Source organism: Pan paniscus, chromosome 4, assembly GCF_029289425.2.
Source record: "Pan paniscus chromosome 4, NHGRI_mPanPan1-v2.0_pri, whole genome shotgun sequence".
Taxonomy (NCBI): domain Eukaryota; kingdom Metazoa; phylum Chordata; class Mammalia; order Primates; family Hominidae; genus Pan; species Pan paniscus.
Window position 1 is genome coordinate 97508258 of NC_073253.2, and position 25543 is coordinate 97533800.

The window sequence follows — 25543 nt, forward strand, 5'->3', positions numbered from 1 at the left end:
CTAGCTGGTTGCTTTGGTGCCAGCAGGGGTAAACTCCACTCACTAGAACCTGTTATGCTCAACCCCTTGTGGAAGAGAGCACATAAGTGAGTGGATGCAGGAGCCAGGGTGAGTGCTTTGGGGCACCAACAGGAAACGCCGTGCAGGCCCCATGGAAGCATCTAATGGGGAGTACCCATGACTCCCGAAGCCCCAGGGGCATGCTTTACAGCGTTCTTTTAGCTTTGCTGTCTGCTGACGGCTTAAGTGTGAAACAGCTCAGTAGGCGCTCTGCCTTTTGACGTGAGGCAGTTGCTCTCCACCAGTGAGGGCAGAGGGTCAGAGTGATAGCCTTTAGCATTCGCACCCGTGGCACCTGAGCTGTTGTTCAACATCCAGGAAAAATCAGGTTGCATGAAAAAATTGAAGGGTAGTGAATGTGAAGGACTTGATTGCCTATGAAAGTGGCTCTCAGCCGCAAGGGGAGCTGGAAAAGGGATAGAGCAGGAAGATGATCTTTTCCTGAAGTCCAGTGGCCTGGAGAGCAGGAAGATGATCTTTTCCTGAAGTCCAGTGGCCTGGACTTCTTCTCTCCAGCCCCAAACCAGTTTCCAATGTCCAGCTGCTTTTCATCTTCTCCTCGCCTGCTCTGCTGGCAAAGCCTGGGATGGCACAGGATGGGGGGCAGAGTGGGCCATGGGTGGTTTTGGAAAAGGCAACATTTGAGCAGGAAAACAGGAATGCATGTTCTCACTTTGGGCTGTAGTTCCAGGCTTGAGGGTGGGGCCTTTACCAGGACTCGCTCTCTTCTGCCCAGAATTTCCCAGCCTCCTGTCCTTGTCACCACTAGTGTTATGATTGGCAAAATTATAATAAAATCTGTAGATTAGTTAATAGTATCATGCCAATGCTAGTTTCTTCGTAATTGTTTCTAGTTTTAGGTAATTGTTCTATGGATTTTTAAAATATTAACACTAGAGAAAGCTTATAGAGGAATTTTATGTGTACTATTTTACAAAGTCTAAAAGCACTACAAAATAAAATTTTAAATGGAAAGTCAGATGCACTAAATTTGAAAAGAAAAAAATGATCAATTCTTGATAATTTTTATAAGCTAAATTAATTTTAGCTGAAGCACTAAAATGTTATAATCCAACTTACCCATTGAGTTTTTCAAAGTGGATTATCTTTCATCTATTTTTGATTACTCATATGTGCTGTAAAAGTTAGTGTTTATTGGACTTTACTGAAAAAAAAAGCTGAAGGAGCCTGGGGGAAAAGAACATTACATTTCATATTAACATCTAATATTATTTCCTTAAAATATTTTACTATTACAATAAACTGAGATAAATTAAACACATCCCACACTTTTTTATCAGATATTTTACAAATAAACCATCTGTAAAATGTATCCTACTTATATAAATCTTATATATTAATCTGTCATATATAGAAACTTGTGTAAGAGAATTTCCCTAATATATATTTCATAATACATGTGGTTTGTATTGAATTAAAAACATCTGTTGAGATACGAGAAATCACTGGATTAAATTATTAATACATTCACCAAGTTCAAAAGCATACTAATTTCCCTTTCCCATCCATAAAATATGCTTATGTTCACAGAGATAAGGCAAGTTTCAAACCTGTGTCATTTAATAAGCTCAAACATGACAATTTTGTATAAACATTCTGATTTAATAAATGGTATGAATATATATTTTGCATACTTTACAATAAAGAAAATTTTGAAAGAAAATTGATCTAAAACTTTGTTTCCCTCCAATTTACATAGTAAAGTCAACTGCATACAGTTCTTTCCATGTGTAAGTTTTACATTTGTATTTTCTACAATTAAGTAAATCTAAATGTTAAATTTTAACACATATATCCAATTATGTACAAAATTACAATGTCAATTTATAAGTCAAGCTTACTTAACAATCATAAATTACAAAAAACGCACTATGAATAATTTTGTTCTAGAAGTATCACATCAACTCATATGATCTAGGTGAACCCAAAAGTAAGAAATAATGATTATAAATTATGGTAGTGTCTGTAAAACCCTGTTATAAAGGAGGTATTCTTTTAAAATATGTACCTTATATATAAAAGCTCCTGACTCCTTTTAAGGACCAAAATTATTTTCAGTCTAACCATTTTCATTAAAGCGCTTATTTAAAAAGTATCACCTTATAAAACTGAGTATATAAAATACAATGCAGCCCTTGATAACTAAGAATCTTTATAAATGCCAATGATTTAGTGACCTGTTTATCAAACTATTTCTATGGATGGGTTGATTTTTTTTCTTCCTCTAAATTAAGTGGCCCTAGACTAATATATTTGTTCAGTTATTCTGTTTTCTTCCTTACTGCCATTTCACATCTCCATCAGTGAGTTCCTCAGGATTTGCCTTTATGTTACAACTATGAAAGTCTTCAATCCAATTCCCTGCTTCCACACAAAGGACACAGAAAGCCTAAACTTTGCTTTTTTCTGGGCTCCAATAGGAAGCAGCATTTACAACGTGTCTGGCTTGGTGGGAGGAAGATTGTCAATTGAGGTATCATGTGTGTTCACCTGCCTCTCTTGCCCTATTTCTTTGGTTGCTATAAATTTCCTGCTTCTCAAATATCTGGATTTTTGGCTACCTATTTGGCTTCCGTCTTTGGTGTTTATATCTGTCTGGTTTTAGCAGGTCTCTCTGATTCCTGACCCGCAGCTCCTCTCCTTCTCTAATATTCAAGTGTGCTGCTTCCCTAACTCCTCATTCCTTCTCCTTGAATTTCACTTTACAATTGCGCTAGGTTCTATCATCGTTGGCCATAGATTACCACAAAACATAATTTCTTAAATTCTGCAAATTTCTAATGTTTCTAATCTTGGTTTCCTACAAGATCTAACACTAAGCTTGTGTTATCCTGATTACAGTGTATATAAAACAATGCTTGTGGAAAATTAACCTAGGAGAAAGCTTATAGGGGAAACCTGATGATGAATTTTATTAAATTAATAACCCTTATAACAATTTCAAATGTAATACTATCTGGATTTGAACTTCAATACTTTTCCTAAGTAAAATTCTTAACCATGGTAGAAGTTATGTTTGTTGATGTTCACTCATCTATACCCTCCATATTCTCAGCAAAGTTGGCATAAATCTGACCTGAATAAATAGGGTTATAACATTATCAGGCTTGTAAAATACTTTATCAAATCAATGCATCAGTTAAAGCAGGGGTCCCCAGCCCTGGGCTGTGTGTGGCCTGTTAGGAATCGGGCCACACAGTTGGTGAGCTGAGAGGCAGGTGAGTGAGCATTACTGCCTGAGCTCCACCTCTTGTTAGATCAGTAGTGGCATTAGATTCTCATAGGAGTGCACACTCCATTGGGAACTGCACATGCAAGGGATCTAGGTTGCACTCTCCTTACGAGAATCTAACTAATGCCTGATGGTCTGAGGTGGAGCAGTTTCATCTCAAAACCATACCTTCTTCCCCCATGGAAAAATTGTCTTCCACAAAAATGGTCCCTGATGCAAAAAAGGTTGGAGACTGCTGAGTTAAAGGGTAGGGTTTAATATTTTAATTAAACAATAATAATAGATGACTACACTATGCAAGGCACTGTCTTAGGTGCTATGAGTAATGTGTTAAGTGGTTGGCTTTTCAAATAAGAAAAATTAAAGGTATATAAGTATTGATCAATAGTTTCATGTTTAGTTGGCATTTTTCTTTACTGACTGGTACTTTCCTCTGAAATATATGTAATTGAATAATATTATCACAGAATCATAAATGTGTTAAAAATTGTAATATCAACAAATTACCTCCTGGAATTCTTGAGTTAAAGTGAAAATATGTGTATACAATGCTGATGTTTCTGTATTCACTATATACTAAGACACAAGGATGATAACTAACATATTCTAATAGTTCAATAATTTGCTTGGAGAAAGGCCAGGCTAGTATACATAAATTTAAAAACAAATTACACGGTAAACCTGGTTTTAAATTCATAGGCTTTCAATAATAATTCCCGGAAATCACCACACAACTTTGATTAGTTTAAATTTTTATACCATAAATGTTCTAAGCTCAAAATATTGGCAATGAAAATTAAAATTAAACAAGTTGTAATGGGGATAGAAACAACATTTTTTTAAAATGTAAATTTTTCTAATTGTGGGCCTTTTTTCTTGTTATTGCTTGAGGATTTCATACCTAGACAATAGGAATAGGAAATAAGTGTGTATGTGTGCGTGTGTGTGTGTGTTCGTGTGTGTGTGTGTGTTCGGGTGTGTGTGTGTGTGTGCTCGTGTGTGTGTGTGCTGTGTTTTGAGGCTTTACGTGGGCTTTGAAGGCACAGGTCTGTTTCTTGCATAAAACAAAAACTACATAAGTAAAAAAATACATTTGATTATAAAAACATCAATTTTGTAAATATGATTGTCCATATTGGATAGATAATGCTGCCATGGCAATGTGTGTTCTTAAAAATCGAGGTAAATTTTCCAGGTGTAAAACAGTCTTCTCTTTTCCCATTTCACCCTTCTTTTACTATTTTGTTGAGATCCTGTTCTGCTAAAACATTAGTCACAACTGCATTCTCTTTATGAAATGACACATCTGTGGCTGATGGAGGTGGTTTATACAAAAAGATTGCAAATCCATTGAAGAACATGGTGATAACTTTACAAGTAACACCTAAGTGAAAAAAAAAATTAATCATGTGTTTTTGTTTTTAATTATGATAAAAATTATCACTGAGAAAAATCTTCATGAATAGAACATTTTTAAAGAGAATAATTACATAACCATTATAGTTCTATGTTTAAAATTTTTGAAACATTAAGGGGAAAGAAAAAACATTTGTATACAATTCAAGTCACTAGTACTTATTTTCTTTCTAAGCTGTAATAGAGTACAATAATTAACTTATTCTTCGTTATGCTTGTGCATTCTTGTAAAATAAGTGTTGTATAGAACTAAATAGGAATTGGGCCACCATCTAGATTTGTTAACACAAGCCCATAATCCCAGTACTTTGGGAAGCTGAGAGAGGTGGATGTCTTGAGTCCAAGAGTTCGAGATCAGGCTGGGCACCATAGGAAACCCTGTCTCTACCAAAAAAAAAGTGCAAAATATATTCAGGTATGATGGATGGTACAGCCTGCAGTCCCAGCTACTTGGGAGGCTGACGTGAGAGGATTGCTTGACCCCTAGAGGTGGAGGTTGCAGTGAGCTGAGATCACTCCACTGCACTCCAGCCTGGGTGACAGACAGAAACACTGTCTCAAAAATAAATAAATAAATTTGTTAACACAATATCATATCTATAAAAAATTGCAAGCAACCAAAAGTCAATAATAAGGGAAAGTAGTTTGTAACATTCTTGAACATGAATAAATTGAAGAACATTCCCTTCCAGGACAGAAAATAATTCTAAAAATTAAAAAGGTTTTGGAGTTCTTAAAGCCTCTGTGGGAGGATATCATACTCAATACTTAACCAAATCTACTCTTCTTATCAGCTAAAAATATGAAACATTAAGATTCACTTCACAAACTTTGATTTATTTCCAAGTAAATCTGATTTTAAGTTCAGTTATATGAAGAGAAACTAGTTCCAACCACAGTATAAGCATTTAATAATTGCCAGCCTAATAAATTCAACGTGGTCTCACAGTACAGTTCTTGCAGTAGCTGGTTTCTTTTTGTTGATTATTAATATTTTATTTGAAAACATGTATTTGAAAAACAGGAATGCTCATTCATCTAGGCATTACTAGATTATAGAATGATTAGTTACATAGGTACAACTTTCAACTTTTTTTATTTGTTTCATTCTGAAAATTTTAAGGTTTTATATATTTTGTGGGGGGATTCCCATTCATCATTGACTAGGAAAATGAATGATTTGTTATCTATCTATATCTTTGACCAAAAAGTACAAACAAAATGAATTAAATAAATTTTAAACATAAAAACATTGTAGGTAGGCATGATTGTGGTAAAAATATATAATTTTAAAAATTGAATAAAAAATGGTTCTTAACAACAGGTAAAGTAATGGGATGATTAATTTTGCCTATACTTGTCAATACTTACTCCCCAAGTGCTATAAGAATTTATACATTATTTCTTCAGCAAATATTCTATTACTCTATCTCTATCAACTCAGAAAGTATACTCTGGATTTACATGCATGTAAGAGTAATAATAAGCCTATCTTGATCAACCTGTGTCAAAATAATCACAATGAAAATCACACATTATATTAGATACATATGTATACATACATTCAGGATTTCTCTAAGCTATTTTAGTTTCTTAGGTTATTTTTCAAATTTTAAATTTTTAAATTTCAACTTTTATTTTACTAGTGTAAACTAGATACATTGTTTTACTTAATCTTAATCTTGCCTTAAATTTCATTCATTGCTTAACCAAGACATTACAAACTGCAAAAGGCAAAAAGAATTAAACATCACAGCTAACCTTCTAAACTATAAAAATGTTCTTTACAATGTGCCTTGGAGACAAAGGATACTTCCCTGCCTGAGCCATATGTGTTTGCAACACCTAGATACCTAGACGACAATCATTCCAGGGAGTTTCTCAGAATTCTCTTTTAGCTTTCGAGTAGACTTTCCAAAAATGTTTGAGATAAGTTATTAAAAGAAAAGTATATACTGTATGATGTAATGAAAGCTAGAATTTTATTTTCTTGTATTTAGTACTGAGCCTTGCAAACTCCATCTGTTCAAAGCCTTTCATAACATGCTGTGATAAATGTTCTCTGCTTCAGGAAGACTACTGGATGGTTCAACAATGTGGACTGAACATTTCAAAATACCTGTGACCCTAAGTAACCTACAATGAGATTTTTTTTTTACATCCTTAGTTTACTCTAAAATTATCAAGAAGTCACCACTTACTTATGGCTACTAGCATATGGGCCATCTTGATATTATCATAAATCCAGCAAGCTCCTTTAATTCCACAATCATTTATATCCCAAAGAATACATGTGCTGTCTATCGTGAAACCAAATATAATTGGTCCAGGTATTGTTCCTAAAAGAATTATGGGTGAAATATACAACAGTAAAGATTACAGTTTAGAATTACAGATCTTTTTATACATGATCATACATATATTTTATAGAAATAAAAATAAGTATTCATCTGTCCACATGCAAATTAATTCATGTACAAGTCAAAGGAATATAAAGCACAGATACAATATTCTAAAATAATTATATGTAATTACTATGTATTTCTAATCAATTCAAAAAAGTATTTTAATAGAAATATCCAATATATATTGGGCTAAAAGTTAATATTTTAATTCACCACTTTTCTAATATAATGAATAAATATGCCTTTGAAATTAGCTATTATACTTGTTAAAAATCAAAATAAATTATTCATGATGCACAAATAAATCTGCTGAACTATAGTATATGTTGTATCTATGTGGGTGTGCATGTGTATATAAACTAACATGGGCCTCTGTATGTATTAGTGTATGTATATACAAATATATAGTCTTATAATACCATATCTAGGAATATCACTATCTTATATACCCGCCACCATTTCCAAGAGGCCATGAGGTACTCAACTTCCATATAGTTAAGGAACTTCCAATTATTTGAGGTTGTAATTTTTAGACAAAGATTTCAGCTACATCCAGTCTGTTCTTTCATGACCTGTAGCATGATACAAGTCAGAGTACTAGACTCAGAATTAGGAATCATTTTCCTAGTTTCATTTCTATCACTAGTTGTGTAACTATGGGCAAAACCCTGCACTTCTCAGGGACTTAATTTACTCATCTGAAAAAATTGGCAAGTTGGACGAGGTGATCTCTAATGTCCCAACTTTTTGTTTTTGCTTTAATAAATAATCTTAATATTATGTTTACTATGTCTGTCTTTCTTGTAATTTGTCCTGTATCTGGAACTTTATAAAATTCTCTGGTACAAATTCTTTATTCCAATAATTCTTAACCAGTCACAATATCCATACCACAGTTGCTGTTGAAACATTTTAACATCATTTTTAATTGCTAGTGTAACACAATAGTGTCACAAATAGAGACAAAAGCAGAGAGAAAAGAAATTGTGTTGATGATCATATTTTATATTTGAAATAGACATGATACACCTTTTAAGGTTTTATTAGCAACAGAGTTGGAAGAGGTAACCAGTCAGGTGGGTTAAAAGTATGCAATATGTAAATAATCCTATATCTGAAACATTGGAAAATGGCTTCCTTCAACAAGAATGATGTAGCCTTCCACTATAATTTTTTTTTGCCACAGGCCATAAATTAAAAAATAAATAACACTAATGAACCAAAATAGCCAAGAGTTAGCAATGAATAAAGAAAAATGGCATACCTAATAATCGAAGGACCATAAATTGTATTCCCAAGGCTAGGGACCGTTGTCTGTGATTAACACACCTGGAAATATTAAATATATATGAGACCAAAAAAGGTGGTATAGTATATTCACTCTTTGAGCAAGTTCACATTTATAAGAGTTTAGCATTCCTATATTAAAGTAAATGTTGTAAACGCAAAATAAACAATGTATTTGTAAGAGCTTATAAATGGTTTAATCTTCCTGGAATTATACAAGAAGAAAAATGTTATCTGACCTAAAATATTGCAAATAACACCAAAGAGTCACTAGTCTTTATTCATTGTAATAAATGTAAAGAGAAAGGGTATTCATTAACAAGACATATTTTCCATAAAAGTCATCAACAAATTATGTATAGAAGGAGTGTACCTCAATATAATAGAGCCCAAATATAACAAATCCACAGCTAACATCATACTCAATGGTGAATACCTGAAAGCCTTTCCTCTAAGATGAAGAACAGGACAAGGATGCCCACTCTCATGAATTCTATTTGGCATAGTACTAAAAGTCCTATCCAGAGTAAGTAGGCAAGAAAAATAAAAGGTATCCAAATGGAAAGTAAAAGGTAAGATTATCTCTGTGAAGATGACATGGTCATATATGTAGAAAACACTAAAGATCCTGCCAAAAAAGCACTACAACTAGCAGATGAATTTAGTAAAGTTTTAGCATACAAAATCATAATACAAAAATCAGCTGCACTTCTATACACCAACAATGAACAAAAGAAATCAAGTAAACAACAAAATTTACAATAGCATTGAAAAATAAAATACTTGGGAATAAAGTTAACCAAAGAGGTAAAATACTTGTACACTGAAAGCTATAAAACACTGATGAAAGAAATTGAAGAAGCCACAAATAAATGGAAAGATATCCCTTGTTTATGAATTGGAGGAATAAATATTTTAAAATAGTTATCCTACATCAAGTGATCTACAGAATTCAGTGTAATTTCCATCAAAATTCCAAGAGCATCTTTCACAGAAATTGAAAAAACAATCCTAAAATTCATATGGAATGACAAAAAATCCAGAATAGCTAAAACAGCCAGAGGGTGGAACAAGATGATAGACTGAAAAGCTCCAAGTTAATAATTATCTACACAGAAAAAAAACAACACTTTAACAAGAATCAAAAGTCAGGTGAGCACTTATAGTACCTGGTTTGAACTTTATATTCCTGAAAGAGGCACTGAAGAGATTAAAAAAAAACAGTCCTGAATCTCAGACACCACACCTCCCCAACCCAGGCAGTGGCAGTGTAATACAGAGAGAATCTCTGGGGGGTGGGGAGGGAGAATATAGCAATTGTGAGGCAATAAAATCACTGCTGTCCTGTTAGAGCAGAAAGGAAAACCAGACCAACTCACCTGACACCTGCCCACAGAGGGAGTATTTAAACCAGCCCTAGCCAGAGGTTAATCTCCTATGCAGCAGTCCAAACTTGAGTGCTTACAAAACAACTCACCACCAAGGGCTACAGCACTGTGTCTCCAAGTTAACTTGAAAGGCAGTCTAGGCCATAGGGACTGCAACTCTTGGGCAAGTCTTAGTGCTGAATTAGGCTCAAAGACAGTGGACTGGAGGCACACGTGACATACTGAGACAACAGCTGGGACAGACAATGGAGTCCTGGTATTACTCCTCCACTAATCCCCAGGCTGCACAGCTCCAGGTTCCAAAAGAACCCCTTCCTGCCACTTGAGGAGAAGAGAGGGAAGAGTGGGGAGGATTTTGTCTTGCATCTAGGATACCAACTCAGCTACAGGAGGACAGAGCACCAGTCAGAGTTGTGAGGCCCTCCCATTTCAGGCCTTAGGTCCCAGAAAACATTTCTAGACACATTTTGGGCCAGAAGGGAGCTTGCTGCCTTGAAGGAAATACACCAGTCCTGACAGCGTTCATATCCTTTTAAGTGAAGAGCCTTTGGGCCTGAATAACCAGCACCAATACCCAGATACTACATTGAGGGCATTGGGTAAGAACTCTGAGACTTGCTGGCTTCTGATAAGACTCAGCACATTACCAGCTTGGTGGCTACGGGGCAAAACTCGTTCTGCTTCAGAAAAGCAGAGGGAAAAGTAAAGGGGACTTTGTCTTACACTTTAGGTACCATCACTGCCACAGGGGGGTAGAGCACCAAGCAGGTTATTGGAGTCCCCAATTCCAGAACTTGACTCTTTGACATTTCTGGACCTGTCCTGGGCCAGCAGGGAGCTCTCTGCCCTGAAGGGTGAGTCCCAGCCCAGCCAGCATTCACGACAAGCTGACTTAAAGAGGCAGTGGGCCATAAAGGAACATTGGTGGTAGTCTGGCAGTACTCCTCGTGGCCTGGGTTGGAGGTGCCTATGGGGTGAAGCTTCTCTGCCTTTGCAAAGGGGAAAGAAGAGTGGAAAGGACTACACTGTGTGGTTTCCATGCCAGCTTAGCTGCAATACAATAGACCAGGTAGACTTCTAAGGTTTTTGACTCTAGTCCCTGACTTCTGGGTGGCACTTCTAGACCCACCAGTGCCTGTAGGACCTCCCCACCCAAGCGAAGGACACAAGCGTGGCTGGCTTTCCCACTTGCTGATTGTAGGGCCCCAGGTCCTTAAGCAAACAGAACTAGTAACCAGGGAGTAGTTACAAAAGGCCTTGGAAAAGACCCAAAACTGTGCTGGCTTCAGGTACGACCCAGTGCAATCACAGTGGTGGTGGCCACAGAGGTGTTTGCATCACTCCACCTTCAGCTTTAGGTGGCTCAGAACAGAGGGAGAGAGACTCTGCAAAAACCACAGGATTACTGGCCTTCGGGTGCCCCTTAAAGCAGATACAACTAAAATTAGAACACCCAAGTCCTTTCAAATATGTGGAAAGCCATCCCAAGAAGGATGGCTACAAATAAACCCAGACAATGAAGACTATAATAAATACTTAACTCTTAAATACCTAGATGCTGAAGATCATCTACTAGTATCAACACCATCTAGGAAAACATGAACTCACCAAATGAGCTCATGGCACCAGAGACCAATCTGAGAAACAGAAATATGTGATGTTTCAGACAGAGAATTTAAAATAGCTGTGCTGAGGAAACTCAAATAAATTCAAAAAACACAGAGAAGGAATTCAGAATTCTATCAGATATATTTTACAAAAAGACTGAAATAATATTGGCCAGGCATGGTGGTTCACACCTGCAATTCCCAGCACTTTGAGAGGCTGAGGCAGATGTATCACTTGAGGTCAGGAGTTTGAGACTCAGCCTGGCCAACATAGTGAAACCCTGTCTCTACCAAAAATACAAAAATTAGCTGGGCATGGTGGTGCACGTCTGTCATCCCAGCTACTCGGGAGGCTGAGGCAGGAGAATCACTTGAACTTGGGAGGCAGAGGTTGCAGTGAGCCAAGATCATGGCCACTGCTCTCCAGCCTGGGCAACAGAGCGAGACTCCATCTCAAACAAAAAAAGAATCAAGTGGAAATTCTGGAGCTGAAAAATGCAATTGGCATATTGAATAATGCATCAGAGTCCTTTAGTAGCAGAACTGATAAAACAGAATAAAGAATTAGTGAGACTGAAAACAAGCTTTTTGAAAATATACAGTCATAGGAGACAAAAGAAAAAAGAATAAAAAACAATGAAGCATGCCTACAGCGTCTAGAAAATAGCCTCAAAACGGAAAATCTAAGAGTTATTGGTCATAAAGAAGAGGTAGAGAAAAAGATGGGTAAGAAAGTCTATTCAAAAAGATAATAACAGAGAACTTCCCAAACCTAGAGAAAGATATCAATATCCAAGTACGAGAAGGTTATAGAAGACTAAGCAGATTTAACCCAAAGAAGACTACCTCAAGGCATTTAATAATCAAACTCTCAAACATCAAGGATAAAGAAAAGATCATAAAACTAGCAAGAGAAAAGAAACACATAACATACAGTGGAGCCTCAATACATCTGGCAGCAGACTTTTCAGTGGAAACCTCATAGGCCAGGAGAGAGTGGCAAGTCATATTTAAAATGCTGAAGGAACAAAACTCTTACCTTAGAATAGTATATCTGGTTAAAATATCCTTCAAACATGAAGGAGAAGTAAAGACTTTCCCAAACAAAAGCTGAGGGATTTCATCAATGCCAGGCCTGTCCTATAAGAAATGCTAAAGGGTGTACTTCAATCAGAAAAAGAAGATTAATGAGCAGTAAGTAATCACCTGAAGGTACAAAACTCACTGGTAATGGTAAGTACAAAGAAAAACACAGACTATTCTAACACTGGAACTGTGGTGTGTAAACTACCCTTATCCTAAGTAGAAAGGTTAAATGATGAACCAATAAAAAATAGTAACTACAACAACTTTTCAAGACATAGTACAATATGATATACATAGAAACAACAAAAGGATAAAAAGCCAGGGGACAAAGTTAAGGTGTAGAGTTTTTATTAGTTTTCTTTTTACTTGTTTGTTTTATCAATAACACTGAATCTAAAAGAACTAAACTCTCTAATCAGAAAACACAGCCTGGTTGAATGGATGATAAAACAAGATCCATTGACCTGTTGCCAACAAGCAAGACACTTCACCTATAAAGACACACATAGACTGAAAATAAAGAAATGGAAAAACACATTCCATGCCAATGGAAACTGAAAGAGAATAGGAGTCACTATACCTAGAAAAAATAGATTTCAAGACAAAAGCTATAAGAAGAGACAAAGAAAGTCACTATATAATGATAAAGGGGTGAATTCAGCAAGAGGATATAACAATTTTAAATATATATGTAGCCAACACTGAATCACCCAGATATACAAAGCAAATATTAGTAGAGCTAAAGAGAGAGACAGGCCTTGATACAATAATAGCTGGAGACTTCAACACCCCATGCTTTGCATTGGACAGATCTTCCAGATAGAATATCAAGAAAGAAACATCAGACTTAATCTGTACTACAGACCAAATGGATTTAATAGATATTTACAGAACATTGCATCCAATAGCTGCAGAATACACACTCTTTTTGTCAGCACATGGATCATTCTCAATGACTGACCATATGTTAGGTTACAAAACAAGTTTTAAAACATTCAAAGTAACTGAAATAAAACAGTCATCTTCCCTGACCACAATGGACTAAAACAAGAAATTAATAACAAGAGGAATTTTGGAAACTATACAAATATATAGAAATTAAACAATATACTCCTGAATGACTAGTGGGTCAATAAAGAAATTAAGAAGAAAATTGAAAAATTTATTGAAACAAATGATAAAACAACATGCCAAAATCTATGGGATATAGCAAAAGAAGTACTAATAGGGAAGTTTATAGCTACACATCAAAAAAAAGGAAAAATTTCAAATAAATAATCTAATGATACATCTTAAAGAATTAGAAAAACAAGAAGAAACCAAACCTAAAATTAGTAGAAGAAAGGAAATAATGATCTGAGGAGAAATAAATGAAACTGAAATGAAGAAAACAATACCAATGATCAATGAAAAATTAAACAAAATTGACAAACCTTTAGCCTGACTAAGAAAAAAAGGAGAAGATGCAAAGTAATAAAATCAGAAATAAAAAAAGACACATTACAAGTGATACTGTAGAAATTCAAAGGATCATGAGTGGCTACTATGAGCAACAATATGCCAATAATTGGAAAATCTAGAAGAAATGGACAAATTCCTAGATACATACAACCTACCAAGATGGAATCAAGAAAAATCCAAAGCCTGAACAGACCAATAACAAGTAGCAAGATTGAAGCTGTAAGGAAATGTCTCCCAGTAAAGAAAAGCCCAGGACCTAATGGCTTCAGTGCAGAAAAGCCAAAGCTACTCTAAGCAAAAAGAACAAAACTGCACACGTACCCCTGAGCTTAAAATAAAAATTAAATAAACAGTAAAAAAAGCAAATGTAGTGAGTAAATATTAAGGAACAAAAAAAGAAAAAAGCTAGAATTCATTAGGAAAGATATACAAAGACTGATGACTCTATGGAAGGACAGGTATGAAATGTACAGGTATGAAATGTGTTTGTGCAGTGGGATACAAGGAGGAAGAGCAACTGGAAACATAAAACACAGGTGAACAACACAGGTAATAGCCAGTTTCTTATTGATTAGCACTGCTTAAGGAAGATTTAATGTCACAGTGCCTAATGCATAAGGTAGAATGCATGCCATTCTGATTCTGGCATATTGGAATGCATTTTATTTCTATGATACTCAAAACTGAACATTTCTCCAGCTCACAGCTGAAGCTTCATGAAAGAAGCAGAGAAAACACCAAGCACAAGCCAGGCAGGCAATGTGAAGACACTTTCACCTGCATATCATTTAAATCTCCTACATCTGGGGTTCTACAGAGGAGCTTATCCAGTGCCACAGAACTAATGATCTTGTAAGGGCTGATTGGTATTGAACCAATGGTCAATATGAACCCCAAATGAACCCCGAGTCCATTTGCTTTCCATCAACATGTTGCCTTAGGGAATGAAAATTTCTCAACGTGCTACGTACCTTAGGATAGACACAGTTATAGGAGTACCAGCCATAAAGGTAAAAATAATTACAATAAAGAAAATGCAAAGGAATATGGGCAGTTTCGCACAATGAGTTTCACATTTTCCAGCTTTAGCTTCAAAACCAAAAGTTTCTGCAGCGGATGTTATTTCTGTTTTCCTTTCAATACAGGAACAGTTGTAATATACCTAAAAATATTAGACATAAAAACAATGAAAGTGATCATTTAGAAAATAAATTATTGTAAATTAGGTATTCTCTAGACATGGAGAATACTGTCTCCATGTAAGACAGTATCATACTGTCTTAATCCATATACAACAAATTATGCTGAGAGAATATTTAACCCTTAAGAAATTAAGCAAGTGGAAACAAACCATATTTATGATGTGGAATTATCTGTATTTGACTTTTGTGGCCATTACTTCAGTTTGTAACCTGCTACAGTAATTATTGACTTACAAAACAATTTAATGGGAATATAAGTTACGTGACCTTGCACATTCTACACTTCTTTCAACAGTAATTATTTCTTAAAGTCATTTTACATCTCAACTCCATCCTTCCATATCCTTTATCCTTACTATAAATCTTTTTTAGACATTAAGGCCTCAACGAATCAGAGCAGAGCCAGAGAAATCAAAGAGAAGCAGTGCTTTCATTGTTCCAAAGGCCAGAAACTTTTTTTTTTTTTTTTTTTGGTGCTAAAGCCATTCTAAGACCACTGGTACCAATTCAGGAAAACCAAATATGCAGATGACACCTCCAAAATTGACTATTACATATTCAGCAATCAGATATATCAAATAATGAGGTAATTCAGCCTTTAAAAATTTTAAGGAGAGAAACTGAGAACAGTATTTTCTATCCTAATGAAACTTTACCACTCTAATTTGCCTGCAATATAGCAGTTAGTCAAGGTCAGATTTTGTAGTTTGGGCCACTGGTGTGAAATATAAGATTAAAACTGTATTGCTGTGAACAAATGTATATGGGTGCTTATTAAAAGTATTATAAATGTATATTGCCTATCTGAAATATTTCGTAAGAAAAATATTGTGGATCAATTGATTATTTCATGGACTGATCGGACATAAAAAAGTCAGGACAAATAGAAAATTTGCAAGTCAAAATCATTTGCTCTTCCTAAAAAATTCTAGAAGACAACTTGCTGTGTAAGATAGTAATTATCTTAGCATTTGGTGAAAAATATAAATATTAAATTAACCATATCGAAATAACAAGAACTATTTTAATTATGCTCTGGGTATTAGATTTTCTGTGTTGTTCCCTTGTGCAGGATGGTATTTGTGTCTATATATATTTAGTTATGTGACTAAAACCCTTCCTAATAACTCCTTGTCATAATCTGCTTCTAATCAAAGTTAGTCAATAGCATTTATTGGTCATATATACAGAAAAAAATTCAAATATTCAAAATTGTCATATAACTCTTACACATCTTATTCATTGTTTTCTTTTATACCACAGTATATATTTCCCTTAGATCCTTTTAAAGTTATCACATTATCTACCAATGAATAATATACTGCGTACTACTCATAATCTGAATATTATTTATTTCCAAGGCTCTTAAGTTTAGCTAAGATGAAATATTTAGTTTCTAAGATATAGTACAGTAAAACTGCACTGAGTTCTTTTAAACTATTTAACTGTACAGAAAAGAAATAACATCTAGGCACACTGATTAGTATTCAGATCCAGAATTAAATATGAATTTGTATTTAAAAATAAATTGATTTGAATATTTTAAATGTATTCATGGTACATCAAATAAAACAAATACTAAGTTTCTATTATATAAACTGTACCTAGTGAAAATAGGAAAACTCTCTTGCCTTCAAAGATCTTAAATAGTTAAGGAAAAATAAAATTGACCCTTGAACAACACAGGTTTGAACTGCACTGCTCCACTTACATGCGGATTTTTTTTTTCAGCTAAACATGGATCAAAAATACAGTATTCACAGGATGCAAAACCCATATATACTGAGGTGCTGACTTAAAGCGAGTTCTTCAAGGCCATCGGCGGGACTTAAGTATGGCATATTTGGGTATATGCAGGGGTCCTGGAACCCATCCCCCATGTATTGTGAGGGATGACTATAAAACAATTTGAAAAGGTAAAAGATATTTCATAGCTGCAACAAAGTGATGTTACTAAAATGTTTGTAACTTCCAAATTGATTTTTCAACAATAACTGCAAGAGGCATGAAGGAAAAAGAATCTATTTCAGCTGGAGACATCATGGGCTGCTTAATGGAGGCAGTGGAGCAGGAAGGCAAGAATAGGCATTGCATAACCCCATTAGAGAAGTCAAGATAATCCACAAACATATTGCCTCATTAAGGGAAAAGTAGGAGACATAAGCTACCTTTGGCTTCCTGTGTGCAACTGGGTTTGAACAGCCTGCAAAGCAGGGAGAAAAATATTGGACTCCATCTCCACAGACAGGATAATAATATGATCGCGAACAGTTACAATTGGCATTACAAGGGGCTATCAAGTTTCCCAATTCTCCAGTCCTGTAAATAAGAAATGAAAGAAGGGTAAATGATCTGTCATAACTTTTAACTAACAATTTCGAAGGACTGTTATATCTTACCATTAGGTCATTTATTCACTCACTCAACACATAATTACTAAACAAATAAAACGTCTTCCTTTGCACATAAAGTTTTAACTTCTTGTTGGAGAGAGGCAATAAAAACAATAGTCATATAGTATAGTATCTGTCAGTAATTTAAAATAAAAGGCAGAATAAGTGAAGAAGACAAGAGTTTCCCATCTGGCACCAGGTAATTCTCTTGTGGGGTTGGTTCTATGGACTGTAGAATGTTTAGCAGCTTCTCTGACCTCCACCAGATACCACTAGCACTCTCCTTCATTACAGCAACCAAAATATCTCCATACAGTGCCAAATATGTCCAGGATGCAGACAATATTTTAAACTTGGAAGGATGAACAAAATCATGCTGTTGAACATAATCATCTCATCAATGGGAAAACTGAGGTCCAGGGAAATTAAGTTACTTTTCTTTCCTTACCAAATATAATTTTCCCAGTCCCCAGGCTCAGTGTCATTTCAAGCTGCCTCTTAGAGAAAACATCTTCCCTAATATAAAGGGTTACACTAATCAAAAATGCATCCCTTATACCTCATTTATTTATTCATTCAAACAACATATATTGAGCAACTGCTAGACCCTATGCTGGGTAACGGGAATACAAAGCCGAATAAGACAGTCTCTGCCCTCAAGGATTTCACAGTTTAGAAGTAGAGAAGGACTTAGATAATTATTCAGTAATATGCTAAGTGTGGTTACAGATATCAGCAAAGTGCCTTTTAGAAGCACCAAGGAAGGACACCTAACACAAGCCAAAGTTTAGAGAAAAGGGGCTGGAGGAGCTACTGCCTGAGATGCGATTTAAAAAATGAGTAAGAGGCTGGTGCGGTGGCTCACACCTGTAATCCCAGCACTTTGGGATGCCAAAGCGGGTGGATCACTTGAGGTCAGGAATTCGAGACCAGCCTGGCCAACATGATGAAACTCATCTCTACTAAAAATACAAAAATTAGCTGGGCATGGTGGCAGGCACCTGTAGTCCCAGTTCTCGGGAGGCTGAGGCAGGAGAATCTCTTGAACCCACGAGGCAGACGTTTCAGTGAGCCAAGATTGCGCCACTGCACTCCAGCCTGGGCAACAGAGTGAGACTCCATAAAAAAAATAATTGTAAAAAATATATAAAGAATGAGTACAAGTAAGCCAGTCAAATGGGGAAGGGGAAACGTACTTCAGAAAAAGCTGGTACAAAGGCATAGAGTAGAGAAACAGCATCCTCTGTGGAGAAATATGAATGATGTCTGAGGCACAGAGTGATGGGAAATGTAGCTGGAGAGGAGTAAAGGACCAGTTTAATTGAGAGCCACATGGGCCTGACAAAAGGTAATCGTTAAGGTATTTTTAGACTGGAAAGTGACACTGTCAAAAGTTCATTTTAAAGAAGTAATTCTAGGAGTTGTACAGAGTATGAATTTGAAGAAAGGGGACCAGTTACAATACCCTAGACAGTAGGTGATGACAATATAAAGGAGAGCTAAGATAGAACATATGATGATAGGAAGCAGATTAGAGAAAACTTTTGGATGTAGAATCAGTAAGATTTGGTGATGGATTGGTTGAAGATGACTCTTCCTGTTAAAAATGGAAGAGGCTACTCAAGAGGCTTAGGCAGAAAACTCACTTGAGCCCAGGAGTTTGAGGCTGCAGTGAGTTATGATTGTGCCACTGCACTCTAGCCTGGGCAACAGAGTGAGATCCCATTTCCAAAACAAAAAGAATGGAAGAGTCAAAGGTGACTCCTAATATCTAACCTGGTGTTTAGGTACAGGAGAACAATGATGAGTATGGTATTGTACATAATAAGATTAAGAGTATCTCCAATTTGGTGGAGAAGAAATCTTGAATGGAGCTAGATTTCTTAATAACCATTTGGACATAGATGTAGCTGAAACCACGAACATTTATAAGATCAGTCATATAGTGTACGGAATGAGAAGAGTACTGAAGTCTTGGGAGTCCACTTATTTAATAAAGACACAATGAACACCAATTATGTGCTAGACTACTCAAGGTGGTAGAATTATATTTAAAAGAAAGAAGGAGCTAGAGTTAGAACTAGAAATGACAGATTGAGGGAGAGAGAGAAATGGATAGAAGGAAGGGAATGAGGGAGTGAAGGAGAAAAGGAGAAAGAGGGAGGGAGAGGGAAGAAGGAAGGGAGAAAAGCGAGAAGGAAGGGAAACGGGGAAAGAAGGAAGGGAAGAAGGGAGGAAGGGAAGGGAAAGAGATAAGGAAAGGGAAAGAAGGAAAAGGAAGGGAAGAAGGGAGGGAGGAAGAGAAGCAAACCTCTGCCACCATGAAGCTAACTTCCTTGCATCAGGGGTCAAACACAGTAAATGAGTGATTTCTGTAAGTATTAGAAGATAATCGACACTGTGTTGGAAAATCATGACATACAAAGTAGGCGGAGAACAAGAAAGTCATGAAGAAAACAAATTAAAGAGAAAAAAACGACTAAATCAGTAGGGAGTCTGAAGGAAAGAGTGATCAAGATAGTAATCTGCCACTCTGCCTGCAGTCTCATCTTATTCAAATCTATTCCACAGATGCTGCCAGATTTATCTTTATCAAGTATGATGATATATCAAGGGTTGATCACATTCACAAAAGCCATCACCAGAGTGTCCGCTCACAGAGCTCATAACATAGATGCAGAAATAAGACAACCAGAGAAAAACCATCCCTGCAACTCTAGAAATAGCCTTTACACAGCAATTTTTAAAGTTCCCAATATATAATTCTCATGTTATTGATAAATAATTACTGAGATCATACAAAGTATAAGATAGCATGATGCAAATTATAGTAGAAACAAAGAAATATAGCTTATATTCCTTAATATCAAGGGGTGGTCACATTAGTCTACATATTTTACAAAGGTTTACTTCTTGAGGTAACTAGAAAATGATTAGTAGAAAAACAGCAGATGCTTGTGAAGTTTATTAAATTTTCTTAGTGTATACATAATATTTAAAAATATTAAAATATCCTATTTTGAAATGTTTAATAGATTTAAAATATAATAAAATAAATGTGCATATATAAACATCTTTATGTTTGCCACAAGTAGAATTCAAACATTAATTTCTTAAATACAAAGTATTATTCTATAATTATACCTCTATAACAGGCTAAAATTTCCCTAAAACTATTGCAAAATATTGATATGCCTCTTTAAGATGCTATTTCATATAATCAATAAAATTCTAGCTAAAGGTCAGATACAGAAAAAAATACTGTGTGTATACACTATGGTATTTCTATATTCTATGAGGTTTTAAGTATTAAGTAAAACATGAATCATCATTACCACCACTGATCACCAAAATAAGACTCAAAGTTCCTATAGATTGTCAAGGCAACAAAAGAGCAGTGGGGAACAGTGGGAAAATAAACAGTATTCATGCAATCGAATTTAGTATTGTGCCCAATTAAAGATTTAATAATAAATTACTTTAAAATATTATTGAAAAATATCCTGACCATTATCTCAAGCAAATTAACACAGGCACAGAAAACCAAATACCACATGCTCTCACTTAAAAGTGGGAGCTAATCACTGAGTACTTATGGAATAAAGATGGCAACAATAGACACTGCAGATACAAGAGGGAGAAGAGAAGAAGTGGGGCAAGGGTTGAAAAACTATTAGCCAGGCACAGTGGCTCGCACCTGTAATCCCAGCACTTTGGGAGGCCGAGGCGGGTGGATCACCTGAGGTCAGGAGTTCAAGATCAGCCTGGTCAACATGGTGAAACCCTGTCTCTACCAAAAATACAAAATTTTGCTGGGTGTGATGGCACGCCTATAATCCCAGCTACTCGGGAGGCTGAGGCAGGAGAATCGTTTGAACCCAGGAGGCAGAGGTTGCAGTGAGCTGAGATCGTGCCACTACACTCCAGCCTGGGCGACCAAAGGAGACTCTGTCTCAAAAAAAAAAAAAAAGAAAAGAAAAACTATTCAGTACTGTGCTTGGTACCTGAGTAACAGAATCAATCGTACCCCCAAACCTCAGCATCATATAATATACCCAGGTAACAAATCTGCACATGTACCCCCTGAATCTAAAAGTTGAAATTATTTATATATATATATCCCCTGATCTTACATTTTTTGGAAATGCTGTTATATTAAATAGGGACTTTCAAAGAACATATCAATGAACCTAATTCATTAATTCATGGATGCAAAATCTCTTTTTACCCATCTGTGCTTACCATGGCAAAAGTCAAAGATTCTTTGCACCCCTCTACTAGAAACCCTACATCCTCAGAACCTCTTCTGTCTCTCACTCCCTGAAAGGGTATTTCTTGAGCTTCTTAGTCTGTTCTTTCCATAGACAGGCTTACCTAGCTTTACTTTACTTTGTTTTATTGTACTTTGCAAATCTTGTGTTTTTTACAAACTGAAGGTTAGTGGCAACCTAGTGATAGTGATAGTATTCAGTAAGTCTATCAAGTGCCATTTTTCCCAGAGTACATGATCAGTTTATGTCTATTTCATATTTTGGTAACCTTGCAAAATTTCAAACTTTTTCATTATCATTTCTGTTATGGTGATCAGTGATTTTTGATGTACTATAATAATTGTTTCAGGACACCATGAACCATGCCCCTTTAAGAAGTAAAATTTAATCAATGAATGATGTGTGTGTTCTGACTGCTCATTATTGTCTTATTTTAAGAAGCTGCCACAACTACCCCAACCTTTGGCAACCACCACCCTGGTCAGTCAGCAGCCATCAACACTGAGGCAAGACTCTCTACCAGCAAAAAAATTACAACTTGCTGAAGGCTCAGATGATTGTCAGCATGTTTCAGCAATAAATAATTTTTAAATTAAGGTATATACATTTTACATTGCTTTTCTAGAAATAAGGTTATTGTATATGTAATAGACTACAGTATAGGGTAAATATAACCTTTATATGCACTGGAAAACCAAAATATCCACTTGTGTTGCTTATTGCAACATATGCTTTATTTTGGTGGTCTGGAAGCAAACCCACAATATCCTCAACATATGCCTGTACCTTTTCTTTTATACATGTTTCTTAGATGAGACTAGTTTGACTGACCTGTTTGTAATATACACATTTTAATACTCAGTGTATAGAAGCTAAAACTAAGAATTTGGGGCCATGAGAAAAAAATGATCTGAAAATGTCACACCTACTTTGTGACATTAAATTCTGTCCCTATTTCTATTTATATCTATATACACACACATACATAAATGAGTAAAAACATATATGTTTAGTGATATTTATGTGTATTCACTTTCAGTTTTTCTCATCACTAAGAAACATGTATGTGTATTAAACACTATATCCCAGATCTTAATATATCTTAATGGCCAACCCCTACGTGAACCTCAGAATTACCCCATCACACATGCCTTCCTTTCTGATTACACACCTGGACAGCACACCTGGTAGTAACTATTATTTAAGGTAGACAATATTAAATGGATTCACATGTACTTTGTTACTCAAGGTGATAAACTATGTGTTAAACTATCCAGAACTTCCTTTTTTTTCTAAAAGGAACATACAAAAAATGTTTACTGGGATAAGTTTGGGTGAAGTTTATAGGGGTGAAAGTCAGGTCTACACAACTTAACCTCTACCTACCTTTCAACATTCCAAAATATATTTCTACTATTTCTAGACACATAATCTAAGTTCCATTCAACCTGGTCTCTGAAACTAGCCTTCACATTTTATAGCATTTATAACCTTGGTTTAGCATATTCCCTCTCCCTTTCTCTCTTCTCAAATCTTTATTTCTCAAAACTCTTTGTATCCTTGAAGGATTTTTAAACCCCATTTCACTATTATGCTATGAAGCCCTTCTGGATTCTAATCAAATAAAATTGAAAAGCTCACCTTCTTTTCAATTCCATAGCAATTTTTTTTATCTCCCATTACCTAATTGACTATTTGTTCACTGTTTTCTTTTGCAATCTCTCCTTTAGAACAGGTATTTTGCCAAGAAGATCTGCCAGAGGAAGCATTCAACAAATGTTGAACAAATGTAATGGAGCTTGGCCGGGCGCGGTGGCTCACACCTGTAATCCCAGCACTTTGGGTGGCCGAGCCAGGCAGATCACTTGAGGTCAGAAGTTTGAGACCAACCTGGCCAACAGGGCGAAACCCCACGTCTACTAAAAATACAAAAATTAGCTGGTCATGGTGGCATGCGCCTGTAGTCCCAGCTACTCCAGAGGCTGAGACAAGAATCATTTGAATTCAGGAGGCAGATGTTGCCGTGAGCCAAGATTGTGCCACTGCACTCCAGCCTGGGTGACAGAGCAAGACTCTCTGTCTAAAAAAAAAAAAAGAAAAGAAAAAAATGTGATGGAGCTTAACTAAACACTGCTTTAGAACACTCAGCATTAATATAAAAGAATCACAGATATATTAGCAGCAACTACAAATCACGATGATTGTCATTGGCAAACTTTTCTGAACAAAGTAGATTATATTTATACCATCTATATGTCATATTATACAAAATTATGGAGTCCTTGACCTAACGTACCACCTTCCTTGACAGCCTCAAACACATGTAATGAAACAATTAAAGCAGCACTGTGAAGTATAAAATGCACTGCTGTGCAACACCCTCCTGCCTGACCACCTACTTATGGCTTAAAATTTCAAAGCAAAACAAAAAAGGAAAACAAAGAAATATAAATGGTCAAATCAGTTATAGCTAGAAACATGTCTACAGGTGAGAACAAGTTATTTATTTATTTACAATAAACATAAACTTCTAAGTAGATACAATAATGATAAGTATTAGCAAGGACTAGCTTTATTCTAATTTCTCTTCTTGTCTGTTTGCAACCAACCTAATAAGATAATTTTTATCATAATTATGGAGTTATTTCCATTTTTAAAAATTTAAATCAATAAAAGCATATAATGTGAAATTCTACCTAGGATGTGAATCGCTTAGAGGCAAAAATCCTACAGTATTAATCTTTGTATCACTGAGGAAGTATAGTGCCCAGTATATGAAAGTTGCTCCTTAAATGTTCTTTGTATAAATATCCCCAACTTTTAAGAAGACATCAATTATCTAAACTAATAACAAAACCACATGTTCTTACATAGGAAAAAAGGTCTTCCAAATTTTTAAAAAGCCAATTTCTCACCATTTAAGAAAACATATGCTTGGAAATGCTTAGTCTATTATTCTGGTATTAATATCAAAAAGCACTGAAATGTATTTACCCATTATATGATTCAGATACACCAGCAAACGGCTCATTTTCACATTTGGCATAAATAAATACAAAACTCAGCGTAAGTGCAACTCCAGATGTGAACAGTGCAAACTTCATTGTGTTTTTACATGTCATTTTGAATTTTGAAACAAGGAAGCCACCTAAAATTTGACCGAGAGCAGCTCCAGGAATTAAAACAGCCCCTAATAAGAAAAAAGAATGTAGATTGTGAGAAACCATACACATATACTCACTCATACTGACAACTGGAAAACATCAAAAACAAGTGTCAATATGGTTTTAACTTATATTTATTCACCTGATATAGAAATACATGTACAAATGACTTAAAGGTCCATCAAGTAGGAAATTAGTCAAATTAATGTATTGAACATTAAGATTAATACATATTCTCTTTAGGAATTTTAGCCTTTGTCTTTCTCTAGTTCATACAAAAGATTGCCTAATGTCAGAAAATCATAAATTTTTACCAAAATTAAGTTTAAATGTCTTTTTTTTTTTTTTTTTTAAAGACAAGATCTCATTCTGTCACCCAGGCTGGAGTACAATGGCGCAATCTCGGCTCGCTGCAGTCTCCACCTCCCAGGTTCAAGTGATTCTCCCACCTCAGCCTCTGAAGGACCTGGGACTACAGGTGCGTGCCACTATGCTCGGCTAATTTTTATGTTTTTTGGTAGAGACAGGGTTTCACCATGTTGGCCGGGCT

At 35.5% G+C, this 25543-nt stretch overlaps 1 protein-coding gene across 1 annotated transcript in view; it reads right to left on the reverse strand.

The window, feature by feature from the left end:
- Positions 1–1662: 1662 nt before the first annotated feature.
- Positions 1663–25543, reverse strand: part of SLCO4C1 (solute carrier organic anion transporter family member 4C1) — a 62476-nt gene continuing 38595 nt past the window's right edge. The window contains exons 8-13 of the mRNA XM_034960296.3: positions 24824–25019; positions 17334–17484; positions 14935–15125; positions 8399–8463; positions 6931–7068; positions 1663–4697 (exon numbers count right to left, since the gene is read on the reverse strand). Of these exons, the coding sequence (XP_034816187.1) occupies positions 4537–4697; positions 6931–7068; positions 8399–8463; positions 14935–15125; positions 17334–17484; positions 24824–25019 (902 nt within the window). The 3' untranslated portion in view covers positions 1663–4536. The remainder of the gene's footprint in view (positions 4698–6930; positions 7069–8398; positions 8464–14934; positions 15126–17333; positions 17485–24823; positions 25020–25543) is intronic.